At 46.8% G+C, this 18,804-nt stretch overlaps 1 protein-coding gene across 1 annotated transcript in view; it reads right to left on the reverse strand.

Moving 5' to 3' along the window:
* Nucleotides 1-670: 670 nt before the first annotated feature.
* LOC106593151 (disks large-associated protein 3) overlaps nt 671-18,804 on the reverse strand; it is a 104,056-nt gene continuing 85,922 nt past the window's right edge. Inside the window, exons 8-15 of the mRNA XM_082970280.1 lie at nt 16,784-16,969; nt 14,021-14,388; nt 13,744-13,838; nt 12,661-12,898; nt 7,868-8,192; nt 7,582-7,673; nt 7,028-7,174; nt 671-4,229 (exon numbers count right to left, since the gene is read on the reverse strand). Of these exons, the coding sequence (XP_082826406.1) occupies nt 3,906-4,229; nt 7,028-7,174; nt 7,582-7,673; nt 7,868-8,192; nt 12,661-12,898; nt 13,744-13,838; nt 14,021-14,388; nt 16,784-16,969 (1,775 nt within the window). The 3' untranslated portion in view covers nt 671-3,905. The remainder of the gene's footprint in view (nt 4,230-7,027; nt 7,175-7,581; nt 7,674-7,867; nt 8,193-12,660; nt 12,899-13,743; nt 13,839-14,020; nt 14,389-16,783; nt 16,970-18,804) is intronic.

An 18,804-nucleotide genomic window follows, 5' to 3' on the forward strand; every position in this document is an offset into this window, starting at 1 on the left:
TAGCAAATACCATTTATACCCTGTGAATTGGACCATACCACTTCTACATGTTAATTAATCAGTTATACCCTGTGAATTGGACCATACCACTTCTACATGTTAATTAATCAGTTATACCCTGTGAATTGGACCATACCACTTCTACATGTTAATTAATCAGTTATACCCTGTGAATTGGACCATACCATTTATACCCTGTGAATTGGACCATACCAGTTCTACACGTTAATTAATCAGTTATACCCTGTGAATTGGACCATACCATTTCTACATGTTAATTAATCAGTTATACCCTGTGAATTGGACCATACCATTTATACCCTGTGAATTGGACCATACCACTTCTACATGTTAATTAATCAGTTATACCCTGTGATTTGGACCGTACCACTTCTACATGTTAATTAATCAGTTATACCCTGTGAATTGGACCATACCATTTCTACATGTTAATTAATCAGTTATACCCTGTGAATTGGACCGTACCACTTCTCCACGTTATTTAATCAGTTATACCCTGTGAATTGGACCATACCACTTCTCCACGTTATTTAATCAGTTATACCCTGTGAATTGGACCATACCATTTCTACATGTTAATTAATCAGTTATACCCTGTGAATTGGGCCATACCATTTATACCCTGTGAATTGGACCATACCACTTCTACACGTTAATTAATCAGTTATACCCTGTGAATTGGACCGTACCACTTCTCCACGTTATTTAATCAGTTATACCCTGTGAATTGGACCATACCATTTCTACATGTTAATTAATCAGTTATACCCTGTGAATTGGACCATACCATTTCTACATGTTAATTAATCAGTTATACCCTGTGATTGGACCATACCATTTCTACATGTTAATTAATCAGTTATACCCTGTGAATTGGACCATACCACTTCTCCATGTTAATTAATCACATTTAAAAAAAGACTTCTGTATAATGCCAAATAGCCGTAATATTACACAATGCTATAGTTTATAATACTGTATTCCACATCTTTCTATGTGTATTTTCTTTACATCTCTACTAATCTAGAAATGTAGGTAAATAACATACTAAAATATACATCTCGCATTAAATATTACATTTTTAGCTCATTACATTTTCTGATTATATGAAAAGAAAAGCCAGGTCATGCTAACAGAATCATCTCACAATTGGGCTTCAAGTATATCGCTCAAAAACACTAGTCAACACACACACACACACACACTGCAAAACGCAGCCCTTGTTCATCACAAAATGTCACCCATAATTGCAAGTGCAAACACACGGCTTGGAGGGAAATCATATTTTTTTCTTTTTTTTGTCTCTTAAATTTTAATGTTTTTTTTCAAATCCACAGTTTTCAGAGCCCCTTGAGTATTTTCTAGGGCAAAAAAACTCATCAAAAATTCCTTTGTTCCTGGAGACAGATAGACCATGTGACCCACAGAGCATCCACCCAGCCTACTGTATGGTACTGTGCCTTCTCTCTGTTTCCGTCCCTGGTTTCCAACCCTCTTTTTAGAGGGGAAAAGAGAAGGGACATTGAATTAGGTCTTAAAAGATTCTGGAGAGGAAGGTTTTAGTTACATTAGAGTGGATTTCACTGTATAGGCAACACATGACAAGGCTTCTGAGAGACAGGGAGAGAGAGGAAGACAGGAGAGAGAGAGAGAGAGAGAGAGAGGGGGGAGAGGAAGAGAGAGAGAAAGGAGGGCAAAGAGTTAATCCCTCTCTCAGCCGGAGGGATGGGTCTTCGACACCCCTGAAGAGAACCTTGGGCTGAAGTTACATAGAGGGAGGAGGAGGCTGACAGGCAGAGAAATCGTCTGGGGCCCTTGGCAGCTCTTGGATTCATTTTGTCATTTTGCTTTGGCGATCCAATCTTGAAAAAGCATTTTTTGTTGGAAATTGAATAAATATATCTAAAAAAAAAAAAAGTACATCGACCTTTTTGCTACATAAGTCTCTGTTTTTATGAGGCCGATATTCCCCAGTCCCACACACCTTTCTCCTCAGACAAAGTGATTCTGTGATTCTCCTGTGGCCACCAGGGGGTGCCATTGTCTCACAGTGAAAAAGGATCCCCATGTTGTGAAATTTCAATATTCTGCAAAACTCAACAACAACAACAGCAATGGAATCCTAGCACCCACTGCCAAACCTTTTACACTTCAGAAGGAATATCTAAAAAAAAGAAAACAGCTTCAAAAGTTTTTTGTTTGTTTGTGATGTTCTCTGGCTGTCAAGTATACCGTGCCACACTAGAAAGCTGGTGAATAGCATCGTTCAAAACGATGTACAAAAAAAAAAAAAAAACATACAAACTCTCCTTCAAACAGTACACTGCTACCCAGACAGCTGGTAGATTGATGGATGCTCGGGCCAAGAGAAAGGAGTCGTGAAACCTTAGGAGAATGAGTGTTGACTGAGTCTTGTGTAGGAGGCATGTAGGTTAAATGACAGCCATAGTTGAATGTTGAGTGAGTGTGTATTAAACACAGTCTTCAGAGGATGTAGCCAACTAGCCAAATGGCGTTGAACTAAATGGCGTTGGGCTAAGAGGCTAAGATAGGCTAAGATGGGCTAAGAGGCTAAGATGGGCTAAGATGGGCTAAGATGGGCTAAGATAGGCTAAGATGGGCTAAGAGGCTAAGATAGGCTAAGAGGCTAAGATGGGCTAAGATGGGCTAAGAGGCTAAGATGGGCTAACAGGCTAAGATGGGTAAGAGGCTAAGATGGGCTAAGAGGCTAAGATAGGCTAAGAGGCTAAGATGGGCTAAGATGGGCTAAGAGGCTAAGATGGGTAAGAGGCTAAGATGGGCTAAGATGCTAAGATAGGCTAAGATGGGCTAAGAGGCTAAGATGGGCTAAGAGGCTAAGATGGGCTAAGATGGGCTAAGATGGGCTAAGATAGGCTAAGATGGGCTAAGAGGCTAAGATAGGCTAAGAGGCTAAGATGGGCTAAGATGGGCTAAGAGGCTAAGATGGGCTAACAGGCTAAGATGGGTAAGAGGCTAAGATGGGCTAAGAGGCTAAGATGGGCTAAGAGGCTAAGATGGGCTAAGAGGCTAAGATGGGCTAAGAGGCTAAGATGAGCTAAGAGGCTAAGATAGGCTAAGATGGGCTAAGATGGGCTAAGAGGCTAAGATGGGCTAAGATGGGCTAAGAGGCTAAGATGGGCTAAGATGGGCTAAGAGGCTAAGATGGGCTAAGAGGCTAAGATGGGCTAAGAGGCTAAGATGGGCTAAGAGGCTAAGATAGGCTAAGATGGGCTAAGAGGCTAAGATAGGCTAGGCTATTCCAGGCTTGGCTAGGCTACGCTATAGGTGGACAGGCATGCACAGACATGCTACTATTGCATGACTACACCCTTTCGGTCACTGTATATAAACAACAGTGATACTTCTTTCTACTTTACAGCTCTACATCTCTCTCCGACTAAATGTGATCCTGTCGCCACCATTCTGGCTCCAGATTGTTCTGTTTGTTTATTGGGGATTCAAAGTTCCAGGGCAACAAATGGCCACCACTTGCTCAGCCCTTCTGTCTTGCCTTGTCCTGGAACAGCATGATGATGGGACCCAGCATCCCAGCAGTGAAGGCTTGAGAAAGTCAGTATGGCCTCTTATCGTCATTGAGGTGGGTTCATTGTATGGAACTTGGGAGATTTTTCGTTGATTTAGGATCCTCAGAAAATAGGTTTTATCTCTACGTTTAGACGGTTCCCGTGTTCAGAGCCGGGTCCGAGTCGGTTCTGTTCACTGGGATAAAAGGGCTGTATCTCCGTGTTCAGAGCCGGGTCCGAGTCGGTTCTGTTCACTGGGATAAAGGGCTGTATCTCCGTGTTCAGAGCCGGGTCCGAGTCGGTTCTGTTCACTGGGATAAAAGGGCTGTATCTCCGTGTTCAGAGCCGGGTCTGAGCCTCTGGGATGTAAATCTCGATGCTGTCCGCGCTCTCCGTGGCAGAGTTCTGTCTGAAGGAAGCTGACCTCTTGGTCTGGAGCAGTCTCCTGCGTGCTTCAGTCCTCTGTCTGTCCCCCAGGTCTAAGGACTTCTCCCGGACAGGCACGGCCCGTCCCACACCCCCGCTACGGGCCATCACCAGCACCCCTACGCCTCCTCCTACCCCTCGTTCCACTGAGGGGTCGCTGACGCTGTCGGCACGGAGACTGCCGCTCACTCCCCCTGCTGGCTTCTTTGGTAGTGGGGGAGGAAGCTTCTTGTCGTCCTGAGGGGGATGTGGGGAAGGGAGGGATGAGGGGAAGGGGGATGAGGGGTGGAGGGGGATGAGGGGAAGGGGGATGAGGGGTGGAGGGGGATGGGGGAGTGGAGGGAAGGGAGGGATGAGGGGAGGGGAGATGAGGGGAGGGGAGATGAGGGGAAGGGGGATGAGGGGAAGGGGGATGAGGGGTGGAGGGGGATGAGGGGAAGGGGGATGAGGGGATGAGGGGGGATGAGGGGAAGGGGGATGAGGGGATGAGGGGAAGGGGGATGAAGGGGTGGAGGGGGATGAGGGGTGGAGGGGGATGAGGGGAAGGGGGATGAGGGGAAGGGGGGAAGGGGGGATGAGGGGAGGGGAGATGAGGGGAAGACGTGGATGAGGGGAAGGGGGATGAGGGGATTGGGGATGAGGAGAAGGGAGAGGGGGATGAGGGGAAGAGGGATGAGGGGAAGGGGGGATGAGGGGAGGGGGGATGAGGGGATGGGGATGAGGGGAAGGGGGATGAGGGGTGGAGGGGGATGAGGGGATGGGGGAGTGGAGGGAAGGGGGATGAGGGGATGGGGGAGTGGAGGGAAGGGGGATGAGGGGAGGGGGGATGAGGGGAAGGGGGGATGAGGGGAGGGGGGATGAGGGGAAGGGGGATGAGGGGAAGGGGGATGAGGGGTGGAGGGGGATGAGGGGAAGGGGGATGAGGGGATGAGGGGAGGGGGGATGAGGGGATGAGGGGAAGGGGGATGAGGGGTGGAGGGGGATGAGGGGTGGAGGGGGATGAGGGGAAGGGGGATGAGGGGATGAGGGGAAGGGGGATGAGGGGTGGAGGGGGATGAGGGGTGGAGGGGGATGAGGGGAAGGGGGATGAGGGGAGGGGAGATGAGGGGAAGACGTGGATGAGGGGAAGGGGGATGAGGGGATTGGGGATGAGGAGAAGGGAGGGGGGGATGAGGGGAAGAGGGATGAGGGGAAGGGGGGATGAGGGGAGGGGGGATGAGGGGATGGGGATGAGGGGAAGGGGGATGAGGGGTGGAGGGGGATGAGGGGTGGAGGGGGATGAGGGGTGGAGGGGGATGAGGGGAAGGGGGGATGAGGGGAGGGGGGATGAGGGGAAGGGGGATGAGGGGTGGAGGGAGATGAGGGGAAGGGGGGATGAGGGGAGGGGGGATGAGGGGAAGGGGGATGAGGGGTGGAGGGGGATGAGGGGAAGGGGGATGAGGGGTGGAGGGAGATGAGGGGTGGAGGGAGATGAGGGGAGGGGGGATGAGGGGAGGGGGGATGAGGGGAGGGGGATGAGGGGTGGAGGGAGATGAGGGGAAGGGGGGATGAGGGGAGGGGGGATGAGGGGAGGGGAGGGGAGATGAGGGGTGGAGGGAGATGAGGGGAAGGGGGGATGAGGGGAGGGGGGATGAGGGGAGGGGAGATGAGGGGAGGGGGGATGAGGGGAAGGGGGATGAGGGGTGGAGGGGGATGAGGGGAAGGGGGATGAGGGGAAGGGGGGATGAGGGGAAGGGGGATGAGGGGTGGAGGGGGATGAGGGGAAGGGGGATGAGGGGAAGGGGGGATGAGGGGAGGGGGGATGAGGGGATTGGGGATGAGGAGAGGGGAGGGGGAGGATGAGGGGAGGGGAGGGGGGATGAGGGGATGGGAGATGAGGGGAAGACGTGGATGAGGGGAAGGGGGGATGAGGGGAAGAGGGGGATGAGGGGAAGAGGGGGATGAGGGGAAGGGTTGAGAGAGAAAATGAGAGGATTAAGGACAAATAGAAGATTGTAGGGGTGGACAGACAGATAATGTGATGTAAAAACCATTAAACAATACAAAGGGAAAATACATAGAGCAAAATATTCAGACCAATTAAAGACACCAGTATGGATTAGTCTGCGGATAAACAGAGGAGGAGCTTGTCAATAGTTCATTGTTGCTACTGGGAGTTTATAACTTCCTGTCTCTCATAAAACAATATATCAGAAGTACTGCCATAAACAATACATCAGAAGTACTGCCATAAACAATACATCAGAAGTACTGCCATAAACAATACATCAGAAGTACTGCCATAAACAATACATCAGAAGTACTGCCATAAACAATATATCAGAAGTACTGCCATAAACAATACATCAGAAGTACTGCCATAAACAATACATCAGAAGTACTGCCATAAACAATACATCAGAAGTACTGCCATAAACAATACATCAGAAGTACTGCCATAAACAATACATCAGAAGTACTGCCATAAACAATATATCAGAAGTACTGCCATAAACAATACATCAGAAGTACTGCCATAAACAATACAGTGCATTCGGTAAGTATACAGATCCCTTGACTATTATTTTTTACATTTGCAAAACATTCTAAAAACCTGTTTTTACTTTATCATTATGGGGTTAATGTGTAGATTTGAGGGGGAAAAAAAATAAATGTAATCTATTTTATAATAAGGCTGTAACGTAACAAAATGTGGAAAAAGTCAAGGGGTCTGAAAACTTTCTGAATGCGCTGTATATCAGAAGTATTGCCATAAAGCTTGGAAGCAGCACTGTCATTTTAGCTCAAACAAGCTCAGTTCCTTTTGCCATTCAGAACTAACACAAAGCTTTAGAGCTCAATGCCATTTCAATGCCATTTCGGCTCAAAGCCTCTCTCCTCAATTTCTCATGACGTTGTGCAGTTTCACAGCCAGGGCTTGCTTGCGGGGGCAGCAGCACCATCTGTGCCACTCTCTGACACACCGCCATCTTGACACTCTGGGGAATGACCCAGGATCAGGACGCAGCAGGGTCAAACCCGACCCCAGCTCTCACCTTCTTGTCTGGGGGAAGCCTCCAGCCGGAGTCCTTGAGCCTCTGGAGGTGCTGGAACTTGACCCTGACGTCTTCCATGTTGAGTTGGAGCAGGTCCCAGAGCCCGGACAGGTCCTGAGAAGTGGGCTGTGGGTACGCTGAGGGGTCCTGGAGGGGTGAGGGGGGGAGGGAAGGATAAAAAAAAATAATAAGTAGGGTGGGAATCATGAGAACCAGTCAGGAGAAAACTGTGAATAAACTGTAGAATAAATGGCCATAGTTAGGGCTCAGAGTTCTTCATAGGTAGACAGAGAGAGAACACAGACACTCCCTAATCATAACCCCTAACCCTAAACCTAAACCTAACCCCTAAGCCTAAAATAGGCTTTTTCCTTGTGAGGACCGGCGAAATGTCCCCACTTGATTGAGTTTTTTTCCCCCATGTGAGAACATCTGGTCACAACAAGGATAGTAAAACCAAAAACACACACATACACACATACACACACACACACACACACACACACACACACACACACACACACACACACACACACACACACACACACACCCACCACGCTTTGCTGGCACAGACGGAAGAACTGCTGCACCTTCTGAGACATGAGCATCTGGGCACTGCCCACCGCGTTACGGATCAGCTCCAGAACTGGACAGGAAACACACAGGAAACAGGATGCAGGAAGAGGGGGAGTCAGTACACAGGAAGTAGAAAGTAAAACGTGTTTAATTTGTGAGCTGAGGCTCAAACCAGTCCGTCTTTCCTATAACTTAGTCCTCTTTCTGACAATCCCCACCCCTCATCCAACATTCCCCCCCCTCCCATCCTTCCCCTTTCCTCACCCTCCTCCGGCAGCTCGTTCTCCTCCGCCTCTCTCTCCATGTTCTGACACCATCCCTCCATCCTCTCCACCTCCATCTGAAGGAGGCGTAGGAAAAACTCTCCATCTCTCAGACAGGGCGAGGCGCGACCAGAGTCAGGTAGACTACGGGGGCCCCCTTCCAGTGAGGGCTGGGGTGTACCTGTCCAGCCTCCACGGTCCGCTGCGAGGGGCAGGGGGGAGTGGGCCCGCGGGGGCAGGAGGGGGATCTGGTGGGAGTGGTGGTCCGAAGCGTAACCATCCTGGACGTAGTCCTCTCTGTAGGCCCACTGGCCCTGGGTGTGAACCTAGAGAAACAGTAGAAACGACAGTTATGCTAATGGTAAAGCTAAATGCTAAAGGCTTAGCTCAACATTAAACAACTCAACACAGAACCTGATCGAGGAAGTTTGTTTGTTTGACTTTATGCTCCCCAAAGGATAAAAGGGTTGAGGTCAAGTTACCTATCTGGAGCGGAAACTTTAAAGTGAAGATTGTAACTTTCTGTTGTTTAATAGGAAGAAGTGGGGGAGAGCTCATTATGTACTGAAGTCCCAATGGGGATGAAGCGGACAGGAAGTACAGTTGAAGTCGGAATTTACATACACTTAGGTTGGAGTTGTTACATTTAAAAAAAAAATGTTTTTTAACACCTCCACAAATTTCTTGTTAACCTGTTAGGGCTAGGGGGCAGCATTTGCACGTCTGGATAAAAAAAATGTACCCGATTTAATCTGGTTACTAATCCTACCCAGTAACTAGAATATGCATATACTTATTATATATGGATAGAAAACACCCTAAAGTTTCTAAAACTGTTTGAATGGTGTCTGTGAGTATAACAGAACTCATTTGGCAGGCAAAACCCTGAGACATTTTCTGACAGGAAGTGGATACCTGATGTGTTGTATTGACTTTAAACCTATCCCATTGAAAAACACAGGGGCTGAGGAATATTTTGGCACTTCCTATTGCTTCCACTAGATGTCACCAGCCTTTACAAAGTGTTTTGAGTCTTCTGGAGGGAGATCTGACCGAACAAGAGCCATGGAACGATGATGTCCCATTAGACACCTGGCGCGCAAGTTCATGTTGGGTACCCTCGTTCCAATACGTTATAAAAGAGTATGCATTCGTCCACCTTGAATATTATTCATGTTCTGGTTAAAAAAGGCCCTAATGATTTATGCTATACAACGTTTGACATGTTTGAACGAACGGAAATATATTTTTTCCCCTCGTTCATGACGAGAAGTCCGGCTGGCTTAGATCATGTGCTAACGAGACGGAGATTTTTGGACATAAATGATGAGCTTTTTTGAACAAAACTACATTCGTTATGGACCTGTGATACCTGGAAGTGACATCTGATGAAGAGAATCAAAGGTAATGGATTATTTACATAGTATTTTCGATTTTAGATCTCCCCAACATGACGTCTAGTCTGTATCGCAACGCGTATTTTTCTGGGCGCAGTGCTCAGATTATTGCAAAGTGTGATTTCCCAGTAAGGTTATTTTTAAATCTGGCAAGTTGATTGCGTTCAAGAGATGTAAATCTATAATTCTTTAAATTACAATATAATATTTTACCAATGTTTTCTAATTTTAATTATTTAATTTGTGACGCTGACTTGACTGCCGGTTATTGGAGGGAAACGATTTCCTCAACATCAATGCCATAGTAAAACGCTGTTTTTGGATATAAATATGAACTTGATAGAACTAAAAATGCATGCATTGTCTAACATAATGTCCTAGGAGTGTCATCTGATGGAGATTGTAAAAGGTTAGTGCATCATTTTAGCTGGTTTTATGGTTTTGGTGACCCTGTCTTTGACTTGACAAAACATTACACACAACTCTTGTAAATGTACTGTCCTAACATACTCTAAATTTATGCTTTCGCCGTAAAACCTTTTTGAAATCGTAAAACGTGGTTAGATTAAGGAGATGTTTATCTTTCAAATGGTGTAAAATAGTTGTATTTTTGAAAAATTAGAATTTTGACATTTATTTGGATTCAAATTTGCCGCTCTTGAAATGCACCTGCTGTTGATGGAGTGCACCACGGGTGGCACGCTAGCGTCCCACCTAGCCCATAGAGGTTAACAAACTATAGTTTTGGCAAGTCGGTTAGGACATCTACTTTGTGCATGACACAAGTAATTTTTCCAACAATTGTTTACAGACGGATTATTTAACTTATAATTCACTGTATCACAATTCCAGTGGGTCAGAAGTTTACATACACTAAGTTGACTGTGCCTTTAAACAGCTTGGAAAACCCCAGCAAATGATGTCATGGCGTTAGAAGCTTCTGATAGGCTAATTGACATAATTCTTTGGTCAATTGGAGGTGTACCTGTGGATGTATTTCCAAGGCCTACCTTTAAACTCAGTGCCTCTTTGCTTGACATCATGGGAAAATCAAAAGAAATCAGCCAAGACCTCAGAAAAAACATTGTAAACCTCCACAAGTCTGGTTCATCCTTGGGAGCAATTTCCAAACGCCTGAAGGTACCACGTTCATCTGTACAAACAATAGTACGCAAGTATAAACACCATGGGACCACGCAGCTGTCATACCGCTCAGGAAGGAGACGTGTTCTGTCTCCTAGAGATGAACGTACTTTGGTGCGGAAAGTGCAGATCAATCCCAGAACAACAGTAAAGGACCTTGTGAAGATGCTGGAGGAAACAGGTACAAAAGTATCTATATCCACAGCAAAACGAGTCCTATATCGACATAACCTGAAAGGCCGCTCAGCAAGGAAGAAGCCACTGCTCCAAAACAGCCATAGAAAAGCCAGACTACGGTTTGCATCTGCACATGGGGACAAAGATTGTACTTTATTGAGAAATGTCCTCTGGTCTGATGAAACAAAAATAATTGTTTGGCTATAATGACCATCGTTATGTTTGGAGGAAAAAGGGGGAGGCTTGCAAGCCGAAGAACAACATCCCAACTGTGAATCACAGGGTTGGCAGCATCATGTTGTGGGGGTGTTTTGCTGCAGGAGGGACTGGTGCACTACACAAAATAGATGGCATCATGAGGAATGAAAATTATGTGGATATATTGAAGCAACATCTCAAGACATCAGTCAGGAAGTTGAAGCTTGACCCCAAGCATACTTCCAAAGTTGTGGCAAAATGGCTTAAGGACGACAAAGTAAAGGTATTGGAGTGGCCATCACTAAGCCCTGACCTCAATCCTATAGAAAATGTGTGGGCAGAACTGAAATAGTGTGTGCGAGCAAGGAGGCCTACAAACCTGACTCAGTTACGCCAGCTCTGTCAGGAGGAATGGGCCAAAATTCACCCAATTTATTGTGAGAAACTTGTGGAAGGCTACCTGAAACGTTTGACCCAAGTTAAACAATTTAAAGACAATGCTACCAAATACTAATTGAGTGTATGTAAACTTCTGACCCACTGGGAATGTGATGAAAGAAATAAAAGCTGAAATAAATAATTCTCTCTACTATTATTCTGACTTTTCACATTCTTAAAATAAAGTGGTAATCCTAACTGACCTAAGACAGGGAATTTTTACTAGGATTAAATGTCAGGAATTGTGAAAAACTGAGTTTAAATGTATTTGGCTAAGGTGTATGTAATCTTCTGACTTCAATTGTAGATAAGCCATTTAATGATGTAATTAAGTCCCATTGGGGATGAAGAGGACAGGAAGTAGATAAATCCTTTAATGATGTACTGAAGTCCCAATGGGGATGAAGAGGACAGGAAGTAGATACAGGAAGTAGATAAGTCCTTTAATGATGTACTGAAGTTTCAATGGGGATGAAGAGGACAGGAAGTAGATAAGTCCTTTAATGATGTAATGAAGTCCCAATGGGGATAAAGAAGACAGGAAGTAGATAAGTCCTTTAATGATGTAATGAAGTCCCAATGGGGATAAAGAAGACAGGAAGTAGATAAGTCCTTTAATGATGTATTAAAAAGAATCAACATAAAGCAGCCAAACTGGCGTTGCATATTATTCTCACGCAGGAGCTAGAGATGCTAACTACTACTAACTGCTACTAACAAACAAACAAACAAACTATCTACCTAACTGATAGCTAGCTAACTAACCAACGAAATGCTAACTAACTAACTAACTAACTAACTAACTAACTAACTAACTAACTAAATAAATCAATAAATACCTGCTAATAAACTAACTAACTAACTAACTAACTAACTAACTAACTAACTAACTAACTAACTAACTAACTAACTAACTAACTAACTAACTAATTAATTAACTCACTCACTGACTGCTAACTAACGAAATAAATACCTGCTAATACACTAACCAACTAACTAACTAACTAACCAACTAACTAACCAACTAACTAACCAACTGCTATCCAACTAACTTACTAACTAACTGCTAACCAACCAACCAACCAACTAGCTCACTTACTTACCTACCTACCTACCTACCTACCTACCTACCTACCTACCTACCTACCTACCTACCTACCTACCTACCTACCTACCTACCTACCTACCTACCTACCTACCTACCTACCTACCTACCTACCTACCTACCTACCTACCTACCTACCTACCTACCTACCTACCCACCCACCCACCCACCTACCTACTAACCCACCCACCCACCCACCTACCCACCTAACCCACCCACCCACCCACCTACCCACCTACCTACCTACCTACCTACCTACCTACCTACCTACCTACCTACCTACCTACCTACCTACCTACCTACCTACCTACCTACCTAACTAACCCAACTACTGACCGTGCGATGGTACTCTGCATACTGGTCGGCTGACCCTGGCTCTGAGGAGTGTCTCTGGAAGGAGCAGCCGAACTGGGGGCTCTTATCCTGGGTAGGAACAGCGATGGTGAGGCCTGGGAACTGGAGGCTCTTATCCTGGGTAGGAACAGCGATGGTGAGGCCTGGGTAACCCCCCTCTGGATCCAGGTCTGCCTGGACGCCGGCCGTCACGCTGTTGGAGCGCTTGAACCGAGCACGCCTGGGAGGAGAGGAGGGGAAGGAGGGGAAGGAGCGGAAGGAGGGGAAGGAGGGGAAGGAGGGGAAGGAGGAGAGGAGGGGAAGGAGGGGAAGGAGGGGAAGGAGGGTTGAGATGAGATTGAGGGAATTTTTTCCTTTGTCAGATTCAACTTCGATAATAACTGGGTGTAACCATGACTACTGTGTATACACCCGGAAAAGGGTGAGAGTGTGACACCCGGGGACAGAGACAGAAAGAGACAGAAAGGAAGAGAGCGAGACAGAGATGGGGAGAGAGAGAGAGAGAGAGAGAGAGAGAGAGAGAGAGAGAGAGAGAGAGAGAGAAAGACAGAGACGGAGAGAGAGAGAGAGAGAGAGAGAGAGAGAGAGAGAGAAAGACAGAGACGGAGAGAGAGAGAGAGAGAGAGAAGAGAGAGAGAGAAAGACAGAGAGATGGAGAGAGAGAGAGAACGAGAGAGACAGAGAGAGACAGAGAGAGAGCGAGCGAGAGAGACGGAGACAGAGAGAGAGAGAGAGACAGAGATAGAGAGAGAGAGACAGAGAGAGAGAGAGAACAAGAGAGAGAGAGAACAAGAGAGACAGAGAGAGAGCGAGAGAGACGGAGACAGAGAGAGAGACAGAGAGAGAGGGAGAGAGAGAGAGAGAGTAGAGATGAAGGCAGTGAGGAAGAAGACAACTCCTCTCTTAGACTGGGTGTGAAAAAACAATATTTCTCCTTACAGTGGAGTGAGCTGCGATAATAACAGTACCTCTTGTCCTCCTCCACCTGCAGCCCTATATAGTTCAGAACTGTTCATGTAAGTGTTATAAGTGGTCTTATAACAGTATTGAGTGTTATAACAGTACCTCTTGTCCTCCTCCACCTGCACTCCTATAGAGTGAACCTCTCTCAGAGCCTTGCTCTCCGCGTCCGAGTCTGACAGGGTCCCCGAGCTGTCCACCTGACACACACACACAGGGTCAAAGGTCAGATTTCATTCAAACACATTTTATTTACACTTAAAACAAATGTATTAAATGTACCTGCTTTAGGACACACTGAAATAAACAAACAGAAACATGGGAATGAATTACATCTCTATAAAAACATGACACGTAAAAAAGCCCTCCTCAACACGTTTACCTGTACAGCGATAGAAGGCCTCGAATTCCTTCCTCCTCCTCCTCTTCCTCCTCCTCCTCCTCCTCCCATCTTACTCAGCACCATACTGTTCTGTGGGAGGGAGGCAGACTTCCACAGACTCCCCCCTGCCCGCCTCACATCCCTCTCTCCCCTCTCCCTTCCCCTGGGCCCCTCCAGGAGACTATCCGCGGAGCCGCTGTGTTTGACTCTGATGGGTCCCTGTCCTCCTCCTCCATAGGGCATCAGCTCCCGGCCACCCCGGAGGACCCCGTCCAGACTCTCGGCTGAGTTGGAGTGCTGGCGGGAGCGGCCTTGTCCTGATCCTGTGTAGTAACCTCCTTCTCTGGAGGGCTGACCAGAGACCACAACTACAGAGACAGACAGGAGATACATGATGTAGTTGGATTGGATCCCCTGGAGGGCTGACCAGAGACCACAACTACAGAGACAGACAGGAGATACATGATGTAGTTGGATTGGATCCCCTGGAGGTCTGACCAGACACCACAACTACAGAGACAGACAGGAGATACATGATGTAGTTGGATTGGATCCCCTGGAGGTCTGACCAGACACCACAACTACAGAGACAGACAGGAGATACATGATGTAGTTGGATTGGATCCCCTGGAGGTCTGACCAGACACCACAACTACAGAGACAGACAGGAGATACATGATGTAGTTGGATTGGATCCCCTGGAGGTCTGACCAGACACCACAACTACAGAGACAGACAGGAGATACATGATGTAGTTGGATTGGATCCCCTGGAGGGCTGACCAGACACCACAACTACAGAGACAGACAGGAGATACATGATGTAGTTGGATTGGATCCCCTGGAGGGCTGACCAGACACCACAACTACAGAGACAGACAGGAGATACATGATGTAGTTGGATTGGATCCCCTGGAGGGCTGACCAGACACCACAACTACAGAGACAGACAGGAGATACATGATGTAGTTGGATTGGATCCCCTGGAGGGCTGACCAGACACCACAACTACAGAGACAGACAGGAGATACATGATGTAGTTGGATTGGATCCCCTGGAGGGCTGACCAGACACCACAACTACAGAGACAGACAGGAGATACATGATGTAGTTGGATTGGATCCCCTGGAGGTCTGACCAGACACACAGGCAGAGTTGCAATAGAAAAAGCCATATCTCAGACTGGCCAATAAAAATAAAAGATTAAGATGTGCAAAAGAACACAGACACTGGACAGAGGAACTCTGCCTAGAAGGCCAGCATCCCGGAGTCGCCTCTTCACTGTTGACGTTGAGACTGGTGTTTTGCGGGTACTATTTAATGAAGCTGCCAGTTGAAGACTTGTGAGGCGCCTGTTTCTCAAACTAGACACTCTAATGTACTTGTCCTCTTGCTCTGTTGTGCACCGGGGCCTCCCACTCCTCTTTCTATTCTGGTTAGAGACAGTTTGTGCTGTTCTGTGAAGGGAGTAGTATACAGCGTTGTACGAGATCTTCAGTTTCTTGGCAATTTCTCACATGGAATAGCCTTCATTTCTCAGAACAAGAATAGACTGGCGAGTTTCAGAAGAAAGGTCTTTGTTTCTGGCCATTTTGAGCCTGTAATCGAACCCACAAATGCTGATGCTCCAGATACTGAACTAGTCTAAAGAAGAACAGTTTTATTGCTTCTTTAATCAGAACAACAGTTTTCAGCTGTGCTAACATAATTGCAAAAGGGTTTTCTAATGATCAATTAGTCTTTTAAAATGATAAACTTGGATTAGCTAACACAACGTGCCATTGGAACACAGGAGTGATGGTTGCTGATAATGGGCCTCTGTACGCCTATGTAGATATTCCATTAAAAATCTGCCGTTTCCAGCTACAATAGTCATTTACAACATTAACCATGTCTACACTGTATTTCTGATCAATTTGATGTTATTTTAATGGACATTTTATTTAGCTTTTCTTTCAAATACAAGGACATTTCTAAGTGACCTCAAACTTTTGAACAGTAGAGCGTATTTATATATATATTGAATTTTTTACCCCTTTTTCTTACCAATTTTGTGGTATTGGTAGTTACAGTCTTGTCCCATCGCTGCAACTCCCGTACGGACTCTGGAGAGGCAAAGGTCGAGAGCCGCGCGTCCTCTGAAACACGACACAACCAAGCCGCACTGCTTCTTGACACAACACCCGCTTAACCCGGAAACCAGCCGCACCAATGTGTCGGAGGAAAACACCGTGCACCTGGCGACCGTGTCAGCGTGCACTGCGCCCGGCCCGCCTTGGAGTCGCTAGAGCGCGATGAGACAAGGACATCCCTGCTGGCCAAACCCTCCCCTAACCCGGACGACGCTGGGCCAATTGGGCCTCCTGGTTGCGGCCGGCGGCGACAGAGCCTGGACTCGAACCCAGAATCTCTCGTGGCACAGCTAGCACTGCGATGCAGTGTCTTAGACTACTGCGCCACTCGGGAGGCCTCAATCATCCACAAGTTTACCCATTCACTCATCCAAATCTCACTCATCAAAGTCTCACTCATCCAAATCTCACTCATCCAAATCTCACTCATCCAAATCTCACACATTCAAATCTTACTCCTCCAAATCTCACTCATCCAAATCTCACTCATCCAAATCTCACTCATTCAAATCTCACTCCTCCAAATCTCACTCATCCAAATCTCACTCCTCCAAATCTCACTCCTCCAAATCTCACTCATTCAAAATGTTATGAATTTATGCAAAAGGTGCATTTAGACTTAGTTGACCTACCATCAGTGATTCCAAGGTCGACAGAGTGGCTATGGTGTTGTCTGGGTCGTCCCAGGGCAGGCTGGCCTGTGTTCTGGAAGTAGGTATCCTGGGTAGACTCTGTACTACTCTGAGCCCTCACAGAGATGATAGGCTTGGACATACGGGGAGGGAGAGGGGGAGGACCACCCTTACGGTATGGGAAAACTGGAGCGAGAGATGGGAGGGGGAGAGATGGGAGGAGGGAGATGGAGAGGAAGATGAAGATGGAGGGTGTGAGAGGGAGAGATGAGAGGGAGGGAGAGATGGAGAGGGAAAGGGAGAGGGAGAGGGAGAGGGAGGGAGAGATGGGGGAGAGAGAGAGAGAGAGAGAGAGAGAGAGAGAGAGAGAGGGAGAGAGAGAGAGAGAGATGGAGAGGGAGAAGGGGGTGGGAGGGAGAGAGAGAGAGGGAGGGAGAGATGGAGAGAGAGAGGGAGAGGGAGAGAGGGACAGGGAGGGAGAGATGGAGAGAGAGAGGGAGAGGGAGAGAGGGAGAGGGAGAGAGGGGGAGAGGGAGCGAGAGAGAGAGAGGGAGAGAGAGGGAGAGAGAGAGCGAGAGAGGGAGAGATGGAGAAGGAGAGTTAGGGAGAGATGGAGAGAGAGAGGGAGATGGAGAGAGAGCGACGGAGATGGAGGAAGATGGAGGAAGATAGGGAGCGGGGAAGAATATAATAAATAGTTAATATCTGAATCTAATCATTGTAGAATGATACCAAAACTAAGGGTATGAAAAGAGAGAGAAGGGAGGAGAAGGATGAACAGAAAGCGAAGGAAGAATAGAGACAGAGAGAAGGAAGAGATTGTAATCAATGCCATTTTAAATACCAGCCGCTAAAATACATCCTCCATTTTAGAGACAGAAGCCCATGTGGTGTGATGCATGTTGTAAGGAGAGAGAGAGAAACAGATACAGACAGACAGAGCGAGAGAGAGAGAAATAGAGAGAGAGAGAGAAAGAGAGAGAGAGGAGAGAGAGAAAAATAGAGAGAAATAGAGAGAAAGAGAGAGAGAAAGAGAGAGACAGAGAGAGAGAGACAGAGAGAGAGAGAGACAGAGAGAGAGAGAAAGAAAGAGAGAGATAGAGAGAGAGAGACAGAGAGAGAGAGACAGAGAGAGACAGAGAGAGAGAGAGACAGAGAGAGAGAGAAAGAAAGAGAGAGATAGAGAGAGAGAGACAGAGAGAGATTGACAGAGAGAGAAAGAGAGAGAGCGAGAGAGAGAGAGAAACAGAGAGAGAGAGAAATAGAGAGAAAGAGAGAGAGAGAGAGAGCGAATAAATGGCAGAGCTGTCACTATCTTCCTCTGAGCTAACTTTACTACTTTCTAAAGAAGATAAAGCCATTTCCTGTGAGGAATATTGAAATGAGGAACCACAAGCACACACAGTCCTCTGCACTAGATACACACACACACACACACACACACACACACACACACACACACACACACACACACACACACACACACACACACACACACACACACACACACACACACACACACACACACACACACACACACATACACACACAGTCCTCTGCAGTGGATACACAGCATTTTTGTCTCGGGAAGAAGTGACGAGCCTCACCCAAAAAAGAAAAACTCTCTGCTTGAGTGTGTGTGTGTGTGTGTGTGTGTGTGTGTGTGTGTGTGTGTGAGTGTGTGTGAGTGAGTTGTGAGTGAGTGTGTGTGTGTGTGTGTGTGTGTGTTGTGAATGTGTGTGAGTGAGTTGTGAGTGAGTGTGTGTGTGTTGTGTGTGTTGTGAGTGTGTGTGTGTGTTGTGTGAGTGTGTTGTGAGTGTGTGAGTGTGTGTGTGTGTGTGTTGTATTTGACTCTTCACAGCAGCTTTGATAAATCTCTGGGGGATTTTCAGGTCTAAGCCAGAAAATATGAGCCCTGTAAAGTACTGATGATAGCTCACTGGAGAGAGACCCACAGGAGACACACACACACACACACACACACACACACACACACACACACACACACACACACACACACA

The sequence above is a fragment of the Salmo salar genome, chromosome 27 (genome assembly GCF_965601325.2).
Source record: "Salmo salar chromosome 27, fSalSal1, whole genome shotgun sequence".
NCBI lineage: Eukaryota > Metazoa > Chordata > Actinopteri > Salmoniformes > Salmonidae > Salmo > Salmo salar.